A 21,680-nucleotide genomic window follows, 5' to 3' on the forward strand; every position below is an offset into this window, starting at 1 on the left:
AGCAGCTGTGTTAAAACTTCCATCTCTCTTTCTGCTAATGATGCTGTTCCAAAAGCAGAGTGAGAGGGTTACAGGAGATGTTGCCAGGGTACGTGCTGACAGCTGCCTAGGAAAAGGGCATCAGCCTGCAATCCTCAGCTTCACAATTAGTGTCTCTTTTACTAAATACCTGCTTTTGTAAATAAGATGCTGCCTCTGACAGAACGTATAATAGTTAAAAATAAAAAAAAAAAAGCCAACCAAAAAAAACCAACCTGCCGTGGCATAGCTTTTGTTAATTATGTGTGTCTCACAGTGACACCATGTTAGCAAAACAGGTTCTCAGAAGTACATTTCCCTAGGGGGCTTTTTTATTGTTATTTTTGTTAATGGCTAGGTGTCTGTGAAGAAGCAGGGCGTGGTGTGTGTGGGTAGCTGTAATGAAGAGTTTGGTGCAGATTTCCCATAGAGAAGTGCGAGGTTCGCTGGAGCTCAGTGGATGTTCCGTGGGCACCCAGACCCCCGTGGGCACATGTGAGCGAGTGTCCCGGCAGCGAGCGGGCTGCTGTCCAAAGCGGGCTCTGAAAGGAGCAGCAGCCTTTGCTAGCAGCCCGAGAGACAGCAGAGCTTGCCAGCAGCGGGGCGGATCAGAGGGGCCGGGATAATGCTGCCGGGACAGCGCACCGAGCGCATCCCGCTCCGAACAGACGGGACSGGCTGCAGGATGCTCTTTGTGAACGCGATCGTTCATGAGGGGTGCTCGGCATGGTGGGATTTACCTGCTCCTTCCATTTACCTGCTCCTTCCATCGRGCAGCTCACATCTCACAGACGGTGTCCCTGTCACACTGAGGAATCCAGGCAATGTGTCCCTGCTAAGGACAGTCAGGGCTTCCCAGCGCCATCCTGGTGCTCTGGATAAAGCTGCTACACRAGGAATATGGAATAGTTAACCAGGCAGGCTCAAGGGAAAGTAGCATTTGTCAATTATAAAGAAACATGATTCATTAATAATGAAGACACACTGAGGGTGCGGCCTGAACGCATCTTTCACTCGCTTCCTTATTTTTCCTCCCCCTGCTTGATTAGTTGTCCTTCTTTATTTACATGCCCTTTCCCTTTTCCACCATTTACACAGGTGTGTAAGTGTAGAAAAAAGGCTCCTKTTGCTAATGAGTCTTCATATCCATAACTGTGGGGTTTTGTTCTCTGTTCCCATGTGCCGTTTATGCATAAACCTGGCATTTAAAACACTGAAGTGAAATAATACGTACTTTGTTTAAATCAATTTAGCCAGTAGCAGTGCTGTAAAAATCAGATAAAACTTTATTGCTCTGGCAGTTTTATCCTGTTTATTTGTGTGTTTGCTATCTATATACACACCGAATTCTGGCAGCTGTTTTCAGTTTGATGGCAATTGTTTCCTGTTAGACAACAGCAAATGCAAAGTAGATCTTCCTTAAAGACTTCTTCTGCCATGCTTATCTTTTTATGATTAGGGATGTTTGAAGCAGTTTGTGAAGTGGGAACTGACTTACATCTTTTGCCCTACTGTCAGACTTAACAGTTCTTCAGGTTCAATGACTTCACAATTTATTTAATAATCAACTGAAGAATGGTGTCTTACATTTAGTCAGGTATCACTCCTGTTGGAACCAATACTTTTTAGTGATAAATATAAAATATCTTCTTGATATATTGGAGGTATTTGTGCATGAAGGTGTGGTGCTCTGGGAGAGGCTATAGGGCTGGAGCATCCAATRGCTTGGGAAAATKGTGTTAACAAAGTACYGCTCCTCCATTGCAGTAGTCAGAGYAACTTCATCTTCTTGTGGGGAGCAGAATCTGTTCTAGCACAGAAAATAAAAATACCCTTCTTGAGATTACATATTGAGCTCTTAACTTTTGAACCCCTCTTTTCCAGAATGTAAGAAAATCATTTTATAGCCTGCTGAAAAGAGATACTTGGTGGTTCCAGTGCATCACTGAATGGGCCCAGCTAAGGTTTTAGGCAAGCACTTATCCTATTAGCAATTCTTGTATTAAAAGCAGTAAYTGGCAGACACTTTGAGCATGTGAGACACATTCCCATGGTGACTGCCTAGAGAGGTTTCTTTCCTGCTTTTGTGGCTTGCCTCAGTAAACCCTGGATCCATTTGCTCCCTGTTGTGTAAAATGTTGCAGAGATTTTCTCTGTGTATGATGACTTTTGTGTCTCTTGGCATTTCTTTGAGATCAGTCCTATTCATCCATTTTTCCCCTCCTTTTTTTTCTTATGGCTTAATTTTCTGGCTGTTTTTTGGGTGGGAAAGGATTACACTAATTTTGCTGTGTTTTCTCCACATATTCTTGACCTGCCAAGTCTCACACATTATCTAGTAGTGATATTGTTTGTGTTCACACTGAACAGAGCACAGCACTAACTGGTTTTTTTTTTTTAAATAGCGAAGCAGGAGCAATCTTAGAGCATCATGTAAGGGTAAGATCAGCAAAGTTTTTCAAGTGATTTTTCAGGGCATCTCTTGGCATATATGCTGGACAGCATTTTCTGGCTGTGTGAGTTCATGTGGATTAGAAAAAACCCAATTGTCCAGCTTTTCAGGAGGAGGCATGTTCTGTGACTTGGAGATTGTTAAGACCAGTGACTAAATCTGAATTTGCTTTCTGATAATGCCTGGCTGAAAGTTTATTTTAATCCAGGTAGGACATGTAAAAAGTAGTTTGTGTTTCTTTCTGGAGCTGGGGTAAATTTTTCTTCTTTTATACTTCTTAGCAACCCCTATTACTTTTATATATGCCAGAATTATAGCAAATTAGTGCATCATAAACAATATATTGCATAAAGAACAGTTCAAGACTGGTAAGATGTTGCAACAATGCCCTTAAAGATCAGTAGAATTTCTATCCAAAATTTTGCACTTGCAAATGAATAAATTTTTAATTAATTTATTTTGCTAGGCAAAGGAGGAAAAGTTAAAAAAGCTCTCTCTGCCTTACTAGGCTACCCTTCGAAATATAGACAATATTATTTTCTTCAGTTGCTTCTGTGTTGTCACAAACCCATTAAAAAAAGTAGCATAGCCACAACACTGAAAGTCTTGGGCACAGCAAGGCTTATATCCATTAATAACCTACAAAAGTATTTATTTGTCACATTTACTTGATGATACACATCCATGCCTTCAAAGCTCAGGGTGGGCATCAGTAACAAAACACGTGGTTTCTCCTCAGCAGATCCCACAGTACCTCAAACGTTCAAACATTTAGACACCAGCACATGTCTGAGATGTGCTCCTTCTGTTTGTCATCTGCTGGATTCTTCTGACTGCTGTAGATGCACTTGAATTCTTGAAACAGATTTGACATCTTAGGCTTTCTCAGTGCATTGCTTCAGAAATAGATGGTGTCTCTGTTGAAATTTTGTTCTGTTTAGTGGTTTTTTTTCCTTGCATTGCACAGAGTACACATAAATGTTACAACATTTGGTCAAGAAGGAGTTACTTTATCTGGTGGGTTTCATCAACATATTCAGCAGAGCTAGAGTCAGGCTGAATGTATTTAAATTACCCTAGAACTTAAAATTTGAAGTCTAGATACAGAAATATTTAACAGAGTAAGAATATTCCCACCTAGTGAGAAAGAAGTGAACAGACAACCATGCTGCCAGCACAAGATAATGATTAGTGATTTTTGTAGCCCATGGGAAGCCAGTGGCACAGGTAGGGAAACAGAGGCAAAGCAATGTAGCTACAGATCTTCTGCCTCTTCCCCAAAGTCCCAGCCTGCAGTCCCATCACCAAATTGGTGCCTCTTTTGCTGCAGTTCCAGAAAGCAGGTGTGAGTTCACCTACAGGGCTATTTCAGCTGAAAGAAACATTATGATTAATCATAAGAAAAATGTTCTTGCACAAATATTATTCTACTGGATGGGAAGTGAACAAGAGCACAGAGGACCAGAGCATTCTCTGAAAACTGTTACGTTGAAAACAGGAAACTCTCTTCAGTTACTGTTTGGCAATCCATCACTGWGTCTGGCTGTGCAACCCTTGCTTCAGCTGAGCAATCCCTGTGAGAAAATACTCCTTATGAGTAAGAGTATTTGCCTAATTTTTGAAACACCCATGCAACCAATTTTTTTCAGRCCTACACTGAATTTCTTAACAGTATCAGTCTTCTGTCTGACCTTATTACTCATAGTGGTCAGGTCATGCCATTTTATCAACACCACTCACAGTCATACTCCTGTTGACTCACAGCAATTGCAAGGCAATGAAATAACACCTTTATTCCACCCCTGATCTGATACAAATATACCCACAGTGATAGTCATGGCAACATGACTAAGTGAAGCCTATCTTTTGCTTTTTAACTTACTGGTTTGGTATCTKGAATCGATTCCTATATTGAAAGTATCCCAATATCTCCCACCCTTTCAGAGAAAGTAGTTTTATGAGTCAGATGAATTAGCAGTTTGTTATAGCAAGGTGTGTCCAAGACATGTTTTTAGGAAAGGAAGGAAGGTTTTTTGTTCAGGGAAGACAATAAGATCTATTGTCCAAGTCCTTCTTGTCTGGGCTGCTCTCAATGAGTTCTTCCAATTTGTGGTCTTTTTGTCCTGGGTTGATGCTTAGTCTAGTGCACTTGATAAACCACTTGATGAAGTTTGCTTCAAGTAATATCAATGGTGGGGGAAAAATATTGTGGTGCTTTATTAGTAAGTAACTGTCTCGGATTTTGTATTTATTGAGGTGGTGTATTCCTGAATTGCTGTTCAAATTGGCTCTGGCTCAAAATGAATCCAGTGCTGTAAAACTCTCTGTACTTGAACTGAGGTCTGCCACTGTATCATTTGTCATTCAAACATGGGATCTTTCTGTGAAATCCAGCTATATCTCATTAAAACAGAAGGTTAATAGAATCAGTGAGTACCACAACAAAACCATTGGCTTCACAATAATTCCAGCACTTCTGGGAAACAATAATGCTTCCCTATTTGAGTCTGATTATATGCAAGCACTGCCTAAATTTATGTAGGATTTAATGTAGTATTTGAAATCACAGAACATGAAGGCCACACTGCCAGTGCCTCTTTCCCGTTCTTCACTCAAGCAAGAGAATCTTCACTGCCTCTCATAAATTGCTACATTTAAATAAACTTTTTTTTAATAGGAAAAATATCATTATGCCCACCATATTTGTGATAGCAGTAGCATTGTGTGCGTGCTAATGTTTATTGCAAACTCTAGTTATTAAACATGCCTTTTTACTAAAGCAGTACTAAAAGGTTCRTAACTGAGACTGGAAGAATTATTAAAGAAATTTAACTGCTCAGGTGGCTCAGTATATGAATAACCTACATACATCTTAGGAAAGCTACTTGCTAGTCAGCATTTTCAGTATAAATCTCAAGATACTTGAAACCCTAGGATATGGTTGGATAGAGTCACACAGAGTCCAGAAAAAGGAAATATTTTGCCACCAAAAATCCCAGGAGAAGTTGCCTGCTGGCCTAGGCAATCTGSTTACAGGCTATGGAATCCCTGCCCTTCTTGTATCAGGGAAAAGCCAAAGGGAATAGTGGATATGACAATATTCTCTTCCATCATCAAATCCTTGCATAAGAAATTTACCTTTGACTTCCATAGATCATGCCCCACATTGTGAGGCATATTCTGAGCAGCCTTCCTCTTTTCAGTATGTCTGCCAGAGTCATGTTATCTTTGTTTTCACTGGCTGGCTTTCAGAACTTTTGAAAAGATTCCTGAGATACCTTTCTTTCACTGGATAAGTGACAGATCAGAGAATAGGAATAAGGCATTTTGGGGTCTAGGATGGGGATCTGTCTGCTGGGCAACTCTGTGTGTCTACTGCTTTTTTCCCCAAATAATTAAATTGGTCAAACAGTGGAAATCAGACTCCAGCTATTATTCCCCAGCTTTGTTTCATGTGTTTCTTCACCTGGATTGCTTGGAACTGATCCCAACTGATTCTCCTCACAGCCCTGGTTACTCASCCTTTGGGGTTGGGTTCCTCACTGTACAGCCTGGAGCTCTGCTCCTATCGACCATGATGGTTATGTTTTCATCATTTCGAGGGGGGCATATCAGATAACTAATTGCAGACTATGATATCACTGCCTGCAATTTTCCCCCCGAGGTGCTGTGCAGCTGCACCACGTTCTGCTGGAGTCCAAAGACTTTCAGCTCCCCGTTGGGTGAGACTATTACAAAAAGACTAATATTAAAGTCAGCAGCAAGGAGATTTATCATAAGTGATGACACAGGATAGGCTCACTCAGGATGTTTACCAGAGCAACAGTTGCCAGCCAGATAAAGTGTGATTGGAAGRTGCATTAGCAGATTCTTTTCTTCCTGCAGCAGCTGCTGAAGAATGAAGCATATTTCTTGTACTTACTTGCATTTTGGGTGACTCTGTGAATGCTTGATTTATTAATAGCACCACCCCCACACCCATTGTTTTAAAGCAGTAGCCAGGAGAGCTGTAGAGATTGCAGATTGTAAGAGACTGCAGATTGTAAGAGACTGCAGATTTTTGTCCATCGGTAAACAGATGCAGAGACAATGACTCTGATGATCAGTAGGCAGATTCATTAGGAACAAAAGTTTAGGAGAAAGTCAACAGCTAGATCTTTGTCCCACATCCTGTTTCCAGTGTGCACTTTCCAGAATGAATACAGAAATTTAAGGAATATTTGCTGATTTTTGTTGGAGAAAGGAGAACCTCCTACTGCAGCGTATCCCTCTCTGGCCTCTGTGMATCCTCCAGCCACATCTCCTTCTCACTGCAGAGATCCTCTTCAGCCCACTTGGACCTCAAGGTTAGCATGGCTATCCCATGACTTTTCATGTAGTTAGAGCACACAGGAAAGTGAGAAAGCTACACTYTTATTTGCTTTTTCAGGCTGAATTACTAGGTACCCAAATAGAACTGGACAGTAGGAGCAGCTTAGGCACAACTTCAAAGGAAGTTCTGGCTTTACACCTTTGAATCTGTGGASAGTCATCTTCACTTTCTTGTCACCACACCCAGCTACTAAGAATACGTTGTCTCTATTTATAGCAGKAACTCCTTGCAAACATGCAGGTAAAATTCCTTTAAAAGTGTTTTTCTGGAYTTTTTCTGTCTTTAAAAAGACAGGTGTGCGGAGAATTTTTTCCTCCCTGAATATCAGCTATCTATTAGGAATATAATTATGCGTTTTTTTTTCTCTCCCATTAACATTTTCAAGGCTCACAACATTTTCTATGCCAAACAGAAATGAAAATACGACATTTTAAAAAATCCTASAGGGAAACTTTGGTCTGGGACCCATAAACCATCTACATATATTGCAACCATGTAAACATTTAAACCTAGCTTTCTTAAACAATTTTATTTTGTGCAAACTAATTATTCTAATTTCAGAATTRAAGGCAGTTTCAAACTGAAAAGCAAACCCCTTATTTTACTTTATTTAAGTATCCACAAGGGATACTTTGAAAACCAAAAATATGATATATTGCCACTAAATCTGGAAATGTATTTCCTATAAATCATTGTAGGTCTCACAACTTGGCAGTACTCCAAGGAAAGTATTTCATCAGACATCTCCCAAGAATCTGTGAAAAGTTACTTTCACTGTCACTATCTGGAAAAGCCTCACTTATGGTGCAGGTGGTCTATTTCTAGATTTGTTTCTCTACTTYCTTTAAGGAATGCTGTTTAGCAGAACAAGAATATCATAACTAGAAGAACACAAAACCAGCCACTCTTAATGATTATACATGGTGCTTTTGTGTTGGGGTGGTAAAGGACTGCTTGCTTGCTTCATTCACGTGGATCTTGAAAATTTGACTTCTAAATTTTGATCAGTGTGTAGTCATCCCAGTTTTGAGTCCCATTTTCCCAGCACAATTTTCCTTTCCTCATCAAGCCCCGAGGGATTCAAGTATAGGTGTGTTTTAATGATGTCGACACGTGTCTATTAGTGACTGTGGCTGGGATTAATGAATCATTTTACATAACCTAGCAAACAGCTATCCAGTGGTTTTCATCACTGACTTGGGCTTTAGTCCAACTCCTGACATAAAGGTGAAAGCCTCCATATCCTGTTACAGCTGCCTGGGCTGCGAGTTGCTTGAGTGAAGTTTTTTACTAATAGACTCTTAAAAAAAGGTGGAATACTCAGCAAATAATGCCTTCCAGGCCCATGTGTGTTGTAGTGAATTAGGTAATCACTGAARGATATTTTTTGTATACTTGAGTACTCACAGATGTTAAAATGGTGGATCAGGCTAACTTAATGTATTATGCATTGAAAAAGTGTCTTGGATCCTGAAATGTTTCATGAATCCAACCCATATGAAATTTTGTATTCAGAGGTAATTTCCTCAAGTCAGAAGTAAAATATGCATTCTGATTTAGCYATGAAGTAGTTTTCCTGAGAAACAATAAAAAAAAAGGCATAAATAGATGTAGGTCTGAACTGAGAGACAAATAATGAACTGTCCAGAGCTCCTCATATTTTAGGACTCATATGGGTCAACTTATAGATTTGTCTAGAGAGGAATCATAGTAGCTAGGATTTTCTTTTAAATGTATTTTAATCTGTTTCCAGTRTGTAATTTTTTGCTGCTTCATTACCAGCATGCATTTAAAGCAGGTKATAATATTCAAAATATAAGTATCAGGGCTAAACTGGTGGTTGTTCCTGTTCAGAACTGTCAGTGAGAGATTAAATAATCTGAGGTTATAAGCAAACATTTACCCATGAGTATCTGCCTAGAGTTGGAAATCAGTTTAATAAATTTAGACCTAAATTCTTACAGTAAATGTAAATCCTATATTCTATTAAATCAAAGAGAATGAAAWCTCTCTGCTCTGTCAAACCTCTAGTTCGTCCCTGTTGTCAGCCCCAGTTTGTCACATCCTGGTGACCTATCAATCATCCTGAAACACAAACTGAAAAGGAAAATCCCCATGAAAACAGCCCCCTAACATTTCCTGGTTGCCACGCAATCTGGCGTGCGGTTTTACCAAGAAGTCTGGTAACACGTACAAGTTCCACACACTTTCGTTCAAGTGGGCAGGGTGTTTCCTTTGATGTATCTGCAGTCGTTAACAGAACTGCTTTCTTTTTTTTTTTTTTTTTTTTTTTAAATACAAGACTACATTCACCTCAAAAACAAAACCCCCAGGTGGTGTCCTGAAAACAATGGAAAACAGGGARTAGTGCATGAAACATCCATACAGTACGTCAAACATCTTCATGGAAAATCAATTCCAGTGGGAAGAGGTGGTGTGAGTCAATGTAACTCATTATGCATAAGGGTTGCAGAATCAGGGTGGAAATGGAACTTGCACCTGGTTTGTTACAGTGACAGTTTCTAACAAGCCTCTTGTGTTAATTATCAGGGTGTAACTCACACTTCTCTGGGACAATGCTCTGTAGTYTGTGTGAGGCGATTCCATCCCACCAGTGGGCTCTAGCTAGCAAATTGTCTGGGGAACTGAAGTTAGTGATTTTGGCTGACAAGTATTAGCTGAACCGGGTTTATWTATGTGAATGGCAACAGCAGAGAAAGGTTTGCATGCAGCTGCTTTCCCGGGAAAGACAGGCAAAAAYGGCCTGTGTGGAATTTTATGTTCTCCACGCTCATAAAAGTCGGCGCAGACTTAGGGGCATTCCATGGCTTTGGTTTGTGTCACCCAATCTTATGGTCTGGGTGAGATTAATGACTGTGACAATTTAGACATATTTCATACTATTTGCCCTCTTAAAGAGCAATTATTAAACAGCTGTAGCAAATCATGTGGWTGAAAGAAGAAAGGAAAGATTGTGGCCTGTCAGCCCCCAAAGCCRGAGGGGGCAGGAGGGAAGGTTTGCRTGCTGTTGGTGGTTTCCCTSTGAGTCCACTCTGAATCAGCCCCTTTGAAACTTCAAAAATGTTAAAAGGATCAGCAATAGTTTGTCATACAGTGTGGGTTTTGCACTGCCTTGGCTCTTGAAACAGAATAAAAATCCATCTTTTGCATAATTGTGTTAAAGCCAGCTATGCAACATCAACATAAAAGTAATGGATTTGACCTTCCTGCCTGATGTGAAAAGGTGAAATATGTGTTTAGATTTGAATTTGGCAGTCATGTTTCTTCTTTCRCTTATTAAGGTATTAATTTAGTTCAGATCCCATCATTTGTTTTTTATGCTTTTCGTTGATGTGAGTAGAAATGTTTTCATTAGTTCAGTTAAGGGTCCCTATTKTCTGGACATTAAAATCTGAGACTGTAAAGTGATAATGGTGTGTTTCCTGACAGCTCTGGGTTTGTATTTTGTCATTTTTAAAATGCAGTAATTTCTGTCTTCAAAGAGCAGAGACAGAATTTACACAATTTGCTTAGGCTGTGAAATACCCTGTGAGTTTTGGGYACTGCTTTGGTCCTTTTTCCATCGTCAATTCTTCACGAATCTTCAGCGAGTCTGCTGCAGCAGTGGCACATTTGGAGCAGCAGGCATGGAAGATACCATCAAAGTGAGAACAAAGATGCTGTGTCAGCATTACTTTGGGCACGGTGCCACCCAACTGGATGTCCTCAGAGCCACTTTGGAGAACTGGATTGCCACACTTTTGCCTGGGGTTTCCTGGACACCCACGTGATCTCTCACGYTGCTGGAGCAAAGCTGTGGCTTTGTGCACGCAGAGAAATTGGGAGCACACGTGCAGTGAGCCTGGAACTGCCCAGATGTGTCCTGGTGTGCGGGATGCTCTCAGGCTGAGCATTTCCATGGAAAGTCTGCACATGTGGAGGCATGTAGCCCACACATAGTTCCATTAAGTCTATTTGTGTAAATAAGCCTGCTTTTTTAAACAGTCTAAGCAATTGGCTCGCTAAGTGGAATTCTATGACTGAATCTCAGAGTGGTAATAGAACATAAATTGTAGTKTTTAAAACCAGGAATGGGCTGAGGTTTGATGGCAGCTAAATCAACTCACTCTAAACAAAAGTAAACTTCACTTCATAACTCAGTGAATCTAGGATTAACTGCAATCAAATGGAACCCAAAGTAAGTGTATGTGGTATCTGCTTCCACAGTGAAAGCTTTTCAGAAATTAGCCCACAGTTATCAGAAAAGATGTTGATGCTCCCTCCAAATCTAGCTCCAAAATCACTGAACTTGGCTCTTTAATCAAATAGAACTTCRTGATCTTATCCCCATATTCAGCATTTAGTCTTGGGTTTCACAGAGTATGTTTTAGGAAGAGAGATTCAAGAAGAAGAAGAAGAAGAAGCCTTTTTCTTGTCTGGGTCATTTATGCTTAATACAGCTACTGACTGGACAAGTGCCAAAACAATGTCAGGCTTTGAACAGGAAATATTTGGAGCCAAAGTAGAAGTTACTTACATGGCAGCTGTGAGAGCAGCTYCATCCCAGAGCGGYAGTCAGGGAGTGGCAGARGGGCCATAAATTTTTTAATARCAGATKATAATAAAAATATTRAAAAATATTAAGAACTGYGGTCAGCAAGACTGTTAAACAGCTYTGCRATRCATACTGATTTTGTCTAAAACAAAGGTTTTKKYMRSCMMMAWYCYKGGRGARAGGGAATGGTGGGAGAAGAGGCATTTTTTCCWTTCTTTTTGTGGAAAGTCTGTCCAGGCAGCCGTAATGATTAATTCTGTTGCCAACAGTACAAGTATTCAAGTTTGGATGCACAGCTCTTAAGCTCCTTTGGACAAACAAGCATCAACATCATTGGACCCCTACCTGTGCTGTGAACAGGGGCTGTCCTCTTATGCATCACTTAGTCTGGATCTAATCTGATATTTTATMTCCTTGAGTGTTTCCTGTGAGCTATGGAAAGGAGTGTTCCTGGCAGTTTACACTGGGTAAATACCCTGTACACAGAATAACATCRGTCTATCAATGGCAAAAAAGTAATTGAAGAAAGAGTGCATTCCTTGATTACCATCATTGGCTTTCACATCTATGCTAYGGAGCAAAATAGACTGTCAAGCCAAAGTTTCACTAAGAAAGGTGCTCATTATTTATATGGAATGTGTCAATGCAAATGTGCATGAACTGTGTTTGGTGTCTTTTCGAAAAACAGTTATTATATGTCATCCTTCTTTTCAAATAGGCMGTGCAGACACACCCTTCTAATATTGGAGAAGACTGGTCTATTTTTCCCATTCTTGCACATGGAACTTCCATTAAAATTGAGATAAAAATGAGTCATGCTCCTCTCTGCACTGGAAATAATAGCTACTCCTATGAAGTGTGCTCTGCAGTTGTCATTCTAGTCTGGAGYTGCAACTGCTTTTTTTCTCTTGAGGGAAAGGTGGGGCAGAAACAAAGTTAATTTACATTGCTTTGAAGTGTCCTGTTCTTTCCCCATTTTTCTCCACGCACATGTTTATTCTTATTTGTATTGATATTATTATTAACTCTTTCTTCTGCTYATTAGTGTTGATGGTGTGTTGAAAGTGCTAGATGCCTCTCAAAAGCATGCTGCATTGTTATTTTTAGAAAGGCTGGAGATTTGGCTCGTGCCTTAGCCCAAAAAGTGGAAGTATGGAGAAGTTGGTTGAAAGTGGTAGTGCTTTTTCTGAATTAAGTGATATCTGTTACTTGTGGCTGGTTTGCTTTGAGAGCGTTATACTTGAAAATAATTTCCAGGCCTTCAGTGAAGCATTAGGTCTAAATTGTTAACGATTTTTTTTTCTTTTCCTTTGATAACAGAATTCAATGTAAGCTGCAGATACGGAGGAGTTTTTCATGTSGAGAAAAATGGTCGCTACAGTCTCACACGATCTGAAGCAGTCGAACTCTGCAGAGCTCTCAACAGCACCTTGGCAACACTAGAGCAGCTGAGGACAGCTCATGAGCTTGGATTTGAAACCTGCAGGTAGAGAAATTTGTGAAAATATAGTGTAATAGTTACATTTGACTTACTGCAGTTGTTCAGATTAGTTAAAYAAGTTATATTCTGTAATGAAAAAAAAAATCTTTGTGCATTTGTATGTTGGCTCTGGGTCCAGTCCTTGATGCGTATAGTTTTTACCATTAATCTTAAAACCAAATCTTAACCTCTCACAGATAAAATCTAAAGGTAATCAAAGATTGACAGGATAATAAACTAATTAGAAAGCTGTTCAGATCATACTGTGTCACTGAATAATTGGTTAGATAAGTATGTGCTAAGTAAGAACCTAATGTGAGGTCAAAGACTGAGGTTCATGTGTGCAGTATGTGCAGCTCTGTCTTGCCAAGGAGCAGYAAAAAGCACCAGGTGATGCTGTGAGGGGTCAACTCTTGACATCCCAGTGGGAAAATGGTCCCAGTGTCAGTGCATCCTTACAGCCTGGGAGTGGAGATGTGTCAGAAGGCAGCTATGGTAGTTATTAAAAATAACAAAACCAAGTGACTTAATTACCTGCAGTGATTAATGATGTATAGGGCAACAAATGTGGATAATACAGACTCTCYAGTTTCTCAAAAAATAACTAGCCCAAGAGACTAGAAGTTACAGAWGAATTTCCCTCAGGACTGCAAACTTGGCCAGTGCGTAATCACTGCAGCACAGGAGATTAATGCTGGCAAACCATTATGGAGTTTAAATAAATGTCAGAAGATCTTCAACCTTATTGCAATCTAACTTAAACAGCAAATATGGAGAAATGGAATTTATCTTCTGACTGGCATAGAAAAATTCCATGGACATTTCCCCAAAATTTTAAGACTTTCCCTGTGGTACCATGAGAAATAGTATTGACATMGATACTGCTTTCAACTATTTCCTGTTCTGGCATGTTCATTTTCACAAGTCTGGTGGTGGTGAAATATGTGGACAGAGAATTCTTAGAGGATTCTTCCGTGAGAAGTGGGAATGTAATTTAAAATTGTACCACATAATGACTAGGAACAGTTCTTTACTCTGAGGGGAAARTCCTTCATAATGCAGTAGGCATGTTCTTTTTCTGACATTAGCACATGAATGTACACAGCATTCTGAATTGCCCAGCACTGCACAGTAGTTAGAGAGCAAATCCTAAATAGTGCCYAGGGGTAGAGACTTCTATGCTAGCAATTATGAGTATTCTAAAATATGGAAAGTATTTTCTAAAGTTAAAATATAAAAAAAAAGAAGAGTAGATTTTTCTTTTTCAGGAACAAGCTGTATTTTTTCATTAATGTTACAATTTTCCCTAATTCACAATTTACCAGAGGACAGATTTGGACATGTAAGCCATGTAAATAGGATTTCTTCSTCCCTTCCTTCTGGCCAACCCTCCCACCTTATTGCTTTCATTTGTTGATCTTAGAAGTAGCCCTTGTCAGTAAGCCTTAGCTCTTATTAAACTTGAGTAGAACAGGGAAAATATGCTGCATATAATCATCAAAATGCATATGAATARGATGAATCCACAGAACACAACACAAGTAGGTCAGTAATAGTTTGTAAAGTGTCAGCATTATAAGCTCAGTTGGGAGTGTGAGTAAAGTAATTTATTATTCCACCTACAAGAGAGTTTCAGAATTGCAAGTATCTGCACATCAGACATGAAACTGCAATGATCTTCATAGATAARAAACTGCAAAGCTGTGACATTTACTCCTCCCTGATAAATCGAACATCTCAAGAAGTAAAACAAAGCCTAAACCAGACCCCAGTTCTTTCTTGTTACCATTCTAAAACATTTCCCTCTTAAATACGTTGGAATCAATCAGGTGTTACAGGATTGCAAAATAGTAATAATGTATTGTACATTAKGTAACCACGGTCTTCACTGAATTATGTGAGCTCTGTGCACAATAATCACGTTGTTCAACTGAAAGATACAGCAACAATTTGTGGATGAATGAGTCTTGTATTTGARTATTTGACTAGGCTGTCAGTTTTTGCAGAAAATTCACTACTAATGCTGTGTTGCAATCATTCTTTAAACTTGTTCAGGTACCATAAATTGAGCCCCCAGCATTTCAAGTGTCACTGAGCAGTATCTTATGTCAAAGCGATGAAAACGTGAAGGGGAATKAAGTGTCAGCTGATACAAACTCACACTGAACAAAAAGTGTGCTTGCCTCCCTCCCTTTCACTCCATTGCTCTGATCACCCTGATCACAACTGATCTAGCTAATAAGATGCTTACTTAGTTAAAATGGGTTTACCTCTCAGAATTACACACAAAATGATGTTGGGTGATGGGAGATTGATGTGGCTACATGTGAGAAAGGAAGACACAAATGAGAAAGGAAAAAAGAAAGCAGCAAAACAGTATGAATAAGAGCATGCACTTTTAAAAAATAATGGCTTCTATGTAACCTCTCRATGTTTAGGTGACATCTGCTGTAGTAAGTAAAATGGTTTCTTTACCTCTGTTCTTCACAGGTATGGTTTTGTAGTGGGGTATGTTGTTATCCCTCGGATCAATCCCTACCATCTTTGTGCAGCAAATAAAACTGGCATTTACAGACTTCCAGCAAACACAACTGATCGGTATGATGCTTACTGCTACAATGCAACAGGTAAGGAGTGATTTTAWAATGCATTTCAGAAATAGATTAACTGAAAATAATATAAGTAATCTCCTGTTTAAGRTACTGGAATGAGGGCTTGTATGATAAATACAACCTGGTTTTCAGCTGAGGAGTGCATTTTGTCAGCCTCTAGATTATCTGTCATGCCAGCAATGGACCTTTTTGTTATTGGTGTGTTTTGAACTAAATCATTYTTCTGGCCTTGGGACAAACTTAGCAGCTTTGGAAGAGCTCATTATAAAGGCTTAGTGAAGTGAACCGCTGCAGCAGTGACTCTGAAAGACATAAGTGTTGTCAGGCGTGGCACTCAGCTCTTCTGCTCATGCTCACATGAGCTTCACAGCCAAGAGCAGCTTTTTGTGTTTTATGGAATATCAGGAGTGGCTGCCACCTGCTGCAGCTCCAGGGCCTGTGATGGCCATCCCATGGACATGGCCACTGCTCTCCTGTTTGCAGCTGCATTCAACATTTGCTCAGGCAAATCTCCATTCAGACATGAGGCAGCTGGACAGCAATGTGGTCAGAAGCAGACCACTTTCATCTAAGGTTTTGAACTTTTTAGTAGTTGGAACTATTTTAGTAAATTATTAGGAAAGTGTATATAGTCCGTGACAGATGCCAAACACACTGTCGGAAAATAAAATCAAGGATCTTGAATTTCAGTAGATTGTGACATTCTTAATGGAAGCAGAGAGTTCTTACAGAAAGCTGTAGGCAAGTTCATTGATGATTTGAATGGCAGTGGTATTTTTTTGATTTTRTTCTTGGTGGTGATACAATTAAAAATCTTTGCGTTGGCATGATGTCACATGAGTCGCCATCCTGTGTCACTCACACATGACTGTTCACAGATGACTGCTGTAGTGATGTCCATCCCCTCCAGAGCTCTGGAACTCCTCCCCAGTGTTATTCCCTTCCAGCAGCAGGGGCAGGTAGCTCGTACAGCAGCTGTCAGGAGCCAGCAGTGCCCACCAGAGCAGGGCAAACGCTGCTTGTGCAGAGCTCTCCATGAGAGGACGGAGTCTCTCCAGCTAAAAAGGATKAGAGTGGCCACTGCCACTGTGACATGAATCTGCCTGCACTGAAACTGGGTCATGAGGCTGTTTTAGCTGCTTTTGATTGCAACAATTTTCTGCAATGGTTATCGAAATGGTGAATCTCATTGTTGGCTGACAGAACAATCTCAAAGTGCCCCATCTGATACRTCAATGAATAAAATTTGTTTGGAAGTTTGTTTTCAATTGTCCTCATGTAAAGCTGTTGTTTTGTGATTATGATGTTCAATTGACATAATAATGTGACTTTCTAAATCCATTTTTTCAAATTAACACTTTCTATTTTCTTTCTGTCACAGAAACACAGGAAAAAACATGTGAGCCAGTTGAAAGAATAGATATTTCTTTACTCAGTAATCAGGATGAAACAGGTACTGTGGTGATTACAAGGACATGCATTTGCTTAATTTGCAGTATCTAGKTATCTTAWTTTTACATAAACAATCACTAGTATTAAAMAWAACAAAACAAACAAAACAAGSTAAGCATGAGAAAAAGAAGTTAAGAGGTGTTTAATAGAAATTAATGCAACTAGTCACTTGTCTTCCCCTTAACTCTATGGATCTCGGTTTCTCTCAGGTTACCAAACATTTTTTATATAGGTATTTGACATTTTTGGCACCTCAGAGCTCCTAATACCTCTTTGGAATAAAGGAATTTGCTTATGGCAGCAACCTTCCTATATCTGATTTGAGCTGTTGGTTTGAAAAGCAGTGGAAAAGAGCGCTTGTAATAAATTTTCCGTGTTTTCTGGAAGCGGAAAACAGCACTCTTAATAAATTATTTCTTCCAATTCTAAAATTCTCGTTGCCTTTACAAATGCCAAGATTTTATGTTCAAATCAAGCAGTTTGATAGAAATAAGTGATGCAAGGTAGGCCCTAGAAATGTGACAAATACATAAATTAGCATATATACCTTAGACGTGTTTTAGTGATGTATAATCTGGGTTAGATAGGAGGGCAAAAATGGATGAACTGGTATGAATCCACAAGTGTTTATCGTAGCTGTGAGTTCCTGGATGTTCACAGTTTGATTCTCTGTTTCCAGTCATTGACAATGCAGATGGCTCCCGTTACAACGCCGATGGCACGCGCCACAGCGGCGGAGAATCCTCAACCTCAGGGGTGGATGATGAGAACGCAGGCAGTGGATCCACTCATGAGACAACTCCCGTGGATACCTCCATCAGGAGATCCAGCCCCTCATATTATGGAAGCCCTACTCCGGTCTCACAGCTGCCAGATCATACTTCTGGAGGAGGGGAAAAAGGAATTMTTGGAAAAGATTATGGTAAGGACAGTAGGTTGCCACTGATTTCATGGGGCCCTGCCAAATATAAATGGCATATTCTTTTCTACATATTTAATTTAATCTTTTATGTTGSTTGTGTGGCTGAGATCATCAGAGGTCTGAAAGACTAGCTCCYATTCAGCATAAGGGGTACAGGTAGAAGTCATCCTCTAAGCACTCATGACAGGTTATGTTTCTTGTGACATGTAGCTAGCATCAGAAAAGGTAAATCCTAACTTTGATGCTGAGGAGATAGGATCAGAAACATTCCCCACATTCCCCAAGGTGTGTGCTGTGTGTATTTCAGYTGATTGCCATTACAAGTGTTATCAGCTCTGCTTTCATGCATAGTCTGGATTTTGGGGCTAAATCTCAGAATACATCTCAGTAGAGGTGAATACAAATAACCTCCCTCATTGCTCCAGAATCCCCATCCACATGGTGTACAGGTACAACAAGATCTTGTGTTACATGAACAGATCACTGCCAGAATGTTCATTGTCACTGTAATGTATTATCCTCTTCAAATGATCTGTTTTGGTGAAACCCTTACTATGTCAGTAAGGTAAACCTGTGTGGGGTCTGCATCTTTCTTCTCTCTTGGACCAATAAAAGGAAGAATGAAGTGTAGAATAGTTAAAGTACTTGTGAGTACAGTATTGCATCTCAGCTGATGAAACAGTAATGATTTCTCCATCACCATACAGATAACGAATTTCCATCTCTATCACCGGACGTCACTTCAGAGACCGAGGCTGGTGATTACCATGAAAAATATGATGGACAGTATCCTGCCAGTCCTAGTAAGATCTATGTTTCATAATAATTATATTCCAAATAGATCACATTAAAGCTGCTTTCTTCTTCCAGAAGGGCATTCTGGTAAGTGGAGAAGTAGAAAACACCTCAAAAATTGGAAAGTTRTTGAAAGACACTACTTTCCAGACTGGTTAAGTCAGAAATGACCTTCACTCTGAGACAAGGGGAGTAAAATAATTTACAGTATGGTTGCTTCAGTGCTTGTTCCTAAACTCAGAAACATGATTGATTTGTGTTCCCCATAGCTGTTTTTTTCACACCTATTTACTCTATGAGGCACCACAAATTAATACAACCAATTATCACTTGAAGTCAATTTATTGCTGAGGTAGAAAAGGATCTTTTTGTAAATTTGTGATAAAAGTATCTGTTATCCCAGTATATTTATGGTTGTGAATGGAGGTAATCCATGTCAAGACCTTGGCCTTGCTAACCAAGGCAGTGCTTCACATGGCAGTTCCAAATGCCAAGCCATTTGTGCACTGCAAAAACTAATTTCATCCTTCTTGTCAATATGCATGAGAAAAAAAATCAGTGACTGTGGTGGCTCCACAGTCCTTGAGGACCCAAAAGAACAGTAGCTATTTTCTCTTCTTTGTCCTTAAATGGCTTTACTGAGTTCGAAAAGCTGCTTGTGATTTTTTTTTCAAATATGTAGTGCACAGCAGCTACAACAAATAAAAAGCTTTTGAAGTCCTATTCCACATTTTAAAGTGGAAATGCTATACATATGTTCACACCAGTTCTATGGTTAGASTGATAAAGATCTTTGCCTCAGAAAATAAAGTGAACCTAAAGGGAGAACATTTTAATTATACAGAGGAAATCTACAGAGGCATGTTGTAGTAAAGATCGAACAGATAGAAATGAGAGTTTCTTCCCCCTGGCATTTTTTTTTCTCCCAACCAGGGGAATTCATGATGGTGAGGAATTTGCATGATTGTCTGTTGGTTTCTGATAGTTGGTCAGATGGTCTGTGTGACTTTGAGAGACRGTGCCCTTGTCGCCGTGTTTAGAACTCACAGGATAGAGGAGGAGTGATTGTATGCATTACACAGTTAGCAAAAGCTCTGTTAAAGGACATAAATTATTAAACCCAAGCATCTTTTCTCAGAGGATGTGAAGGTTAATAACAACTTATAAGTATGTAGATGGAAAAAGAAACATTAGGTATCTTTTTTTACCTGAAAAGAAAGTAGAGAATTTTTTGATGCTTGTTTCCAGTGAAAGTTTTTGTTACAAAATACTGCCTGTCAGGGGGTGAGGGATGAAGGAAATCTCACCTGGTAATAGTGGGGAGTTTGGTTGACTCTGATGATGATTTTTCCTTCATACATATTTGCTTTTGTGTGCACATGTGACTTAGTGCTTCCTTGTACAGGTGTCTCTGTACCCACTGCAAAATCCTGTGCATTGATTCTGTACTGGAAAGCTTTCTGTTTTCATTTTAATACTTGATTATCAAATCTATTGGTCCTAAATATGTATGTCCCTTCCTGTTGCTAGCAGTACTCTCTCATGGACTGTTTTACAGAGGGAAAACTAGAGGTATTTAAGATTTTAAAAGATAAAAAACCTGTAGAGCGATRTGATAAAATGTGTCAATACTGATAAATGAGTATCAGAGAAGTGATAGCATTGGCATGTTTGTTKATGGGGTTAGGATTGATAAACAGGTTCTCTTGACAAAAAAAAAAAAGATTATGAAAGTAATGCACTGAGCTTTTCTAATAGATTTAACTATTACACAACAAAATCACTTTAATGCTGAAGTGTTTAGCTCATTTAATTTTACTGCATTATAAATGGATCAGTAACCTAGCACTTCTTTCAGAAAGAAGTAAAGTATAACCTGCACCTCTCTGACATGTCATCAAATACCCAGTAGCACAGGAAGAAATGACATGGAGAACAGGCAAAAAAAGAAGATAAAGCCATGCCCCAGTATCTGTTATTTAGCTCACACAGCAGTGCCGGCTCACTGGAATATCCTGACCACAATTTAATTTCAGAGAAAAATCCCACAGACTGGAAAGCAGAAAATTAGGAAATAAGTAAAGAAAAGTATTTGTCATATATCTTCAGATAGATGGCTGAAAATCCATCTATCGAATTCTATAGTGTGTTCATGTAAGAAACAAAATCATGGTTTTCCATCTTTACTACAATTAATTTGTAAAGGTAAAGTTTGTTTTTTTTTTTTTTTTTTTAAATATGTCTAGCATCATCTAAAGACTTCTTTGCTATGGGTTTGAAATGAACAATTGGCACAGCTGCTTATTCTTCAGATGATAGTCATTCATTATTTCTCTGGATTTGAAAATTATTGATGGAGTTCTCCCTCAAGTTAATGGTCTGACTTTATACACTGTCAGCACGTTACCATTGACTTTCTCCCCTTGACAAACCAAGTTTTCCTCTTTGTTATTAAGAAATGACTTTTCATCTCTAGGTGTGCCATCAGTCAGATGTAGGACCCTTCTTGATCAGTGAGCTATCTACTTGAACAGTAACTCTGACTGAGTTTTGTCATCCATGTGTAATCCACACGTTTGTTTCTGTTTGCATGCCAATACGTGTTTGGATGCACAGTGAATGAAAAGGCTGTAGATTCCTGTAATTGTTCTATGCAGAAATTTCTTCCCATTCATAAATGTCTAGTACAAACCTGTAGAGCTTACTATTTGATGTGCTGTGTTCTGAGAAAATGTTGTGGTTTGGCAATGTGATAGGAGTAAAACTGCACCTCTCTCTCTGTGCTGCAATAATGTCTGCCTGGAAAGGGGTTCTGGTGTGGATTCAGCTGACAGTATCAGATCAAGGGCAGTGCATGTGCCTTCTGCATGGAATGGTATCAGTTCTGAGCTCAGGTTCTTGGCAGCATTGCCTTCGTGGATACTTCTTTCATCTTTTGATTTTATGCCATCTTGGTGGATGCTCCTCATTCGGGAACCTATTTCTAATCCCATCTACACTCTCCTGCTGTCAGAGCCTGTGA

The 21,680-nt window shown here is 39.4% G+C and overlaps 1 protein-coding gene across 3 annotated transcripts in view; it reads left to right on the forward strand.

Moving 5' to 3' along the window:
• The window catches only part of CD44 (CD44 molecule (Indian blood group)), a 47,157-nt gene that overhangs the window by 4,627 nt on the left and 20,850 nt on the right, over window positions 1-21,680 (forward strand). For all 3 annotated transcript variants that reach the window (XM_057384178.1, XM_057384176.1, XM_057384177.1), the window contains exons 2-6: window positions 12,718-12,883; window positions 15,368-15,504; window positions 16,871-16,942; window positions 17,621-17,863; window positions 18,571-18,666. In XM_057384178.1, the coding sequence (XP_057240161.1) occupies window positions 12,718-12,883; window positions 15,368-15,504; window positions 16,871-16,942; window positions 17,621-17,863; window positions 18,571-18,666 (714 nt within the window). The remainder of the gene's footprint in view (window positions 1-12,717; window positions 12,884-15,367; window positions 15,505-16,870; window positions 16,943-17,620; window positions 17,864-18,570; window positions 18,667-21,680) is intronic.

This window comes from Malurus melanocephalus, unplaced genomic scaffold (genome assembly GCF_030028575.1).
Source record: "Malurus melanocephalus ecotype Western Australia unplaced genomic scaffold, MMel_1.1 scaffold_690, whole genome shotgun sequence".
In the NCBI taxonomy this organism is placed as follows: Eukaryota; Metazoa; Chordata; class Aves; order Passeriformes; family Maluridae; genus Malurus; species Malurus melanocephalus.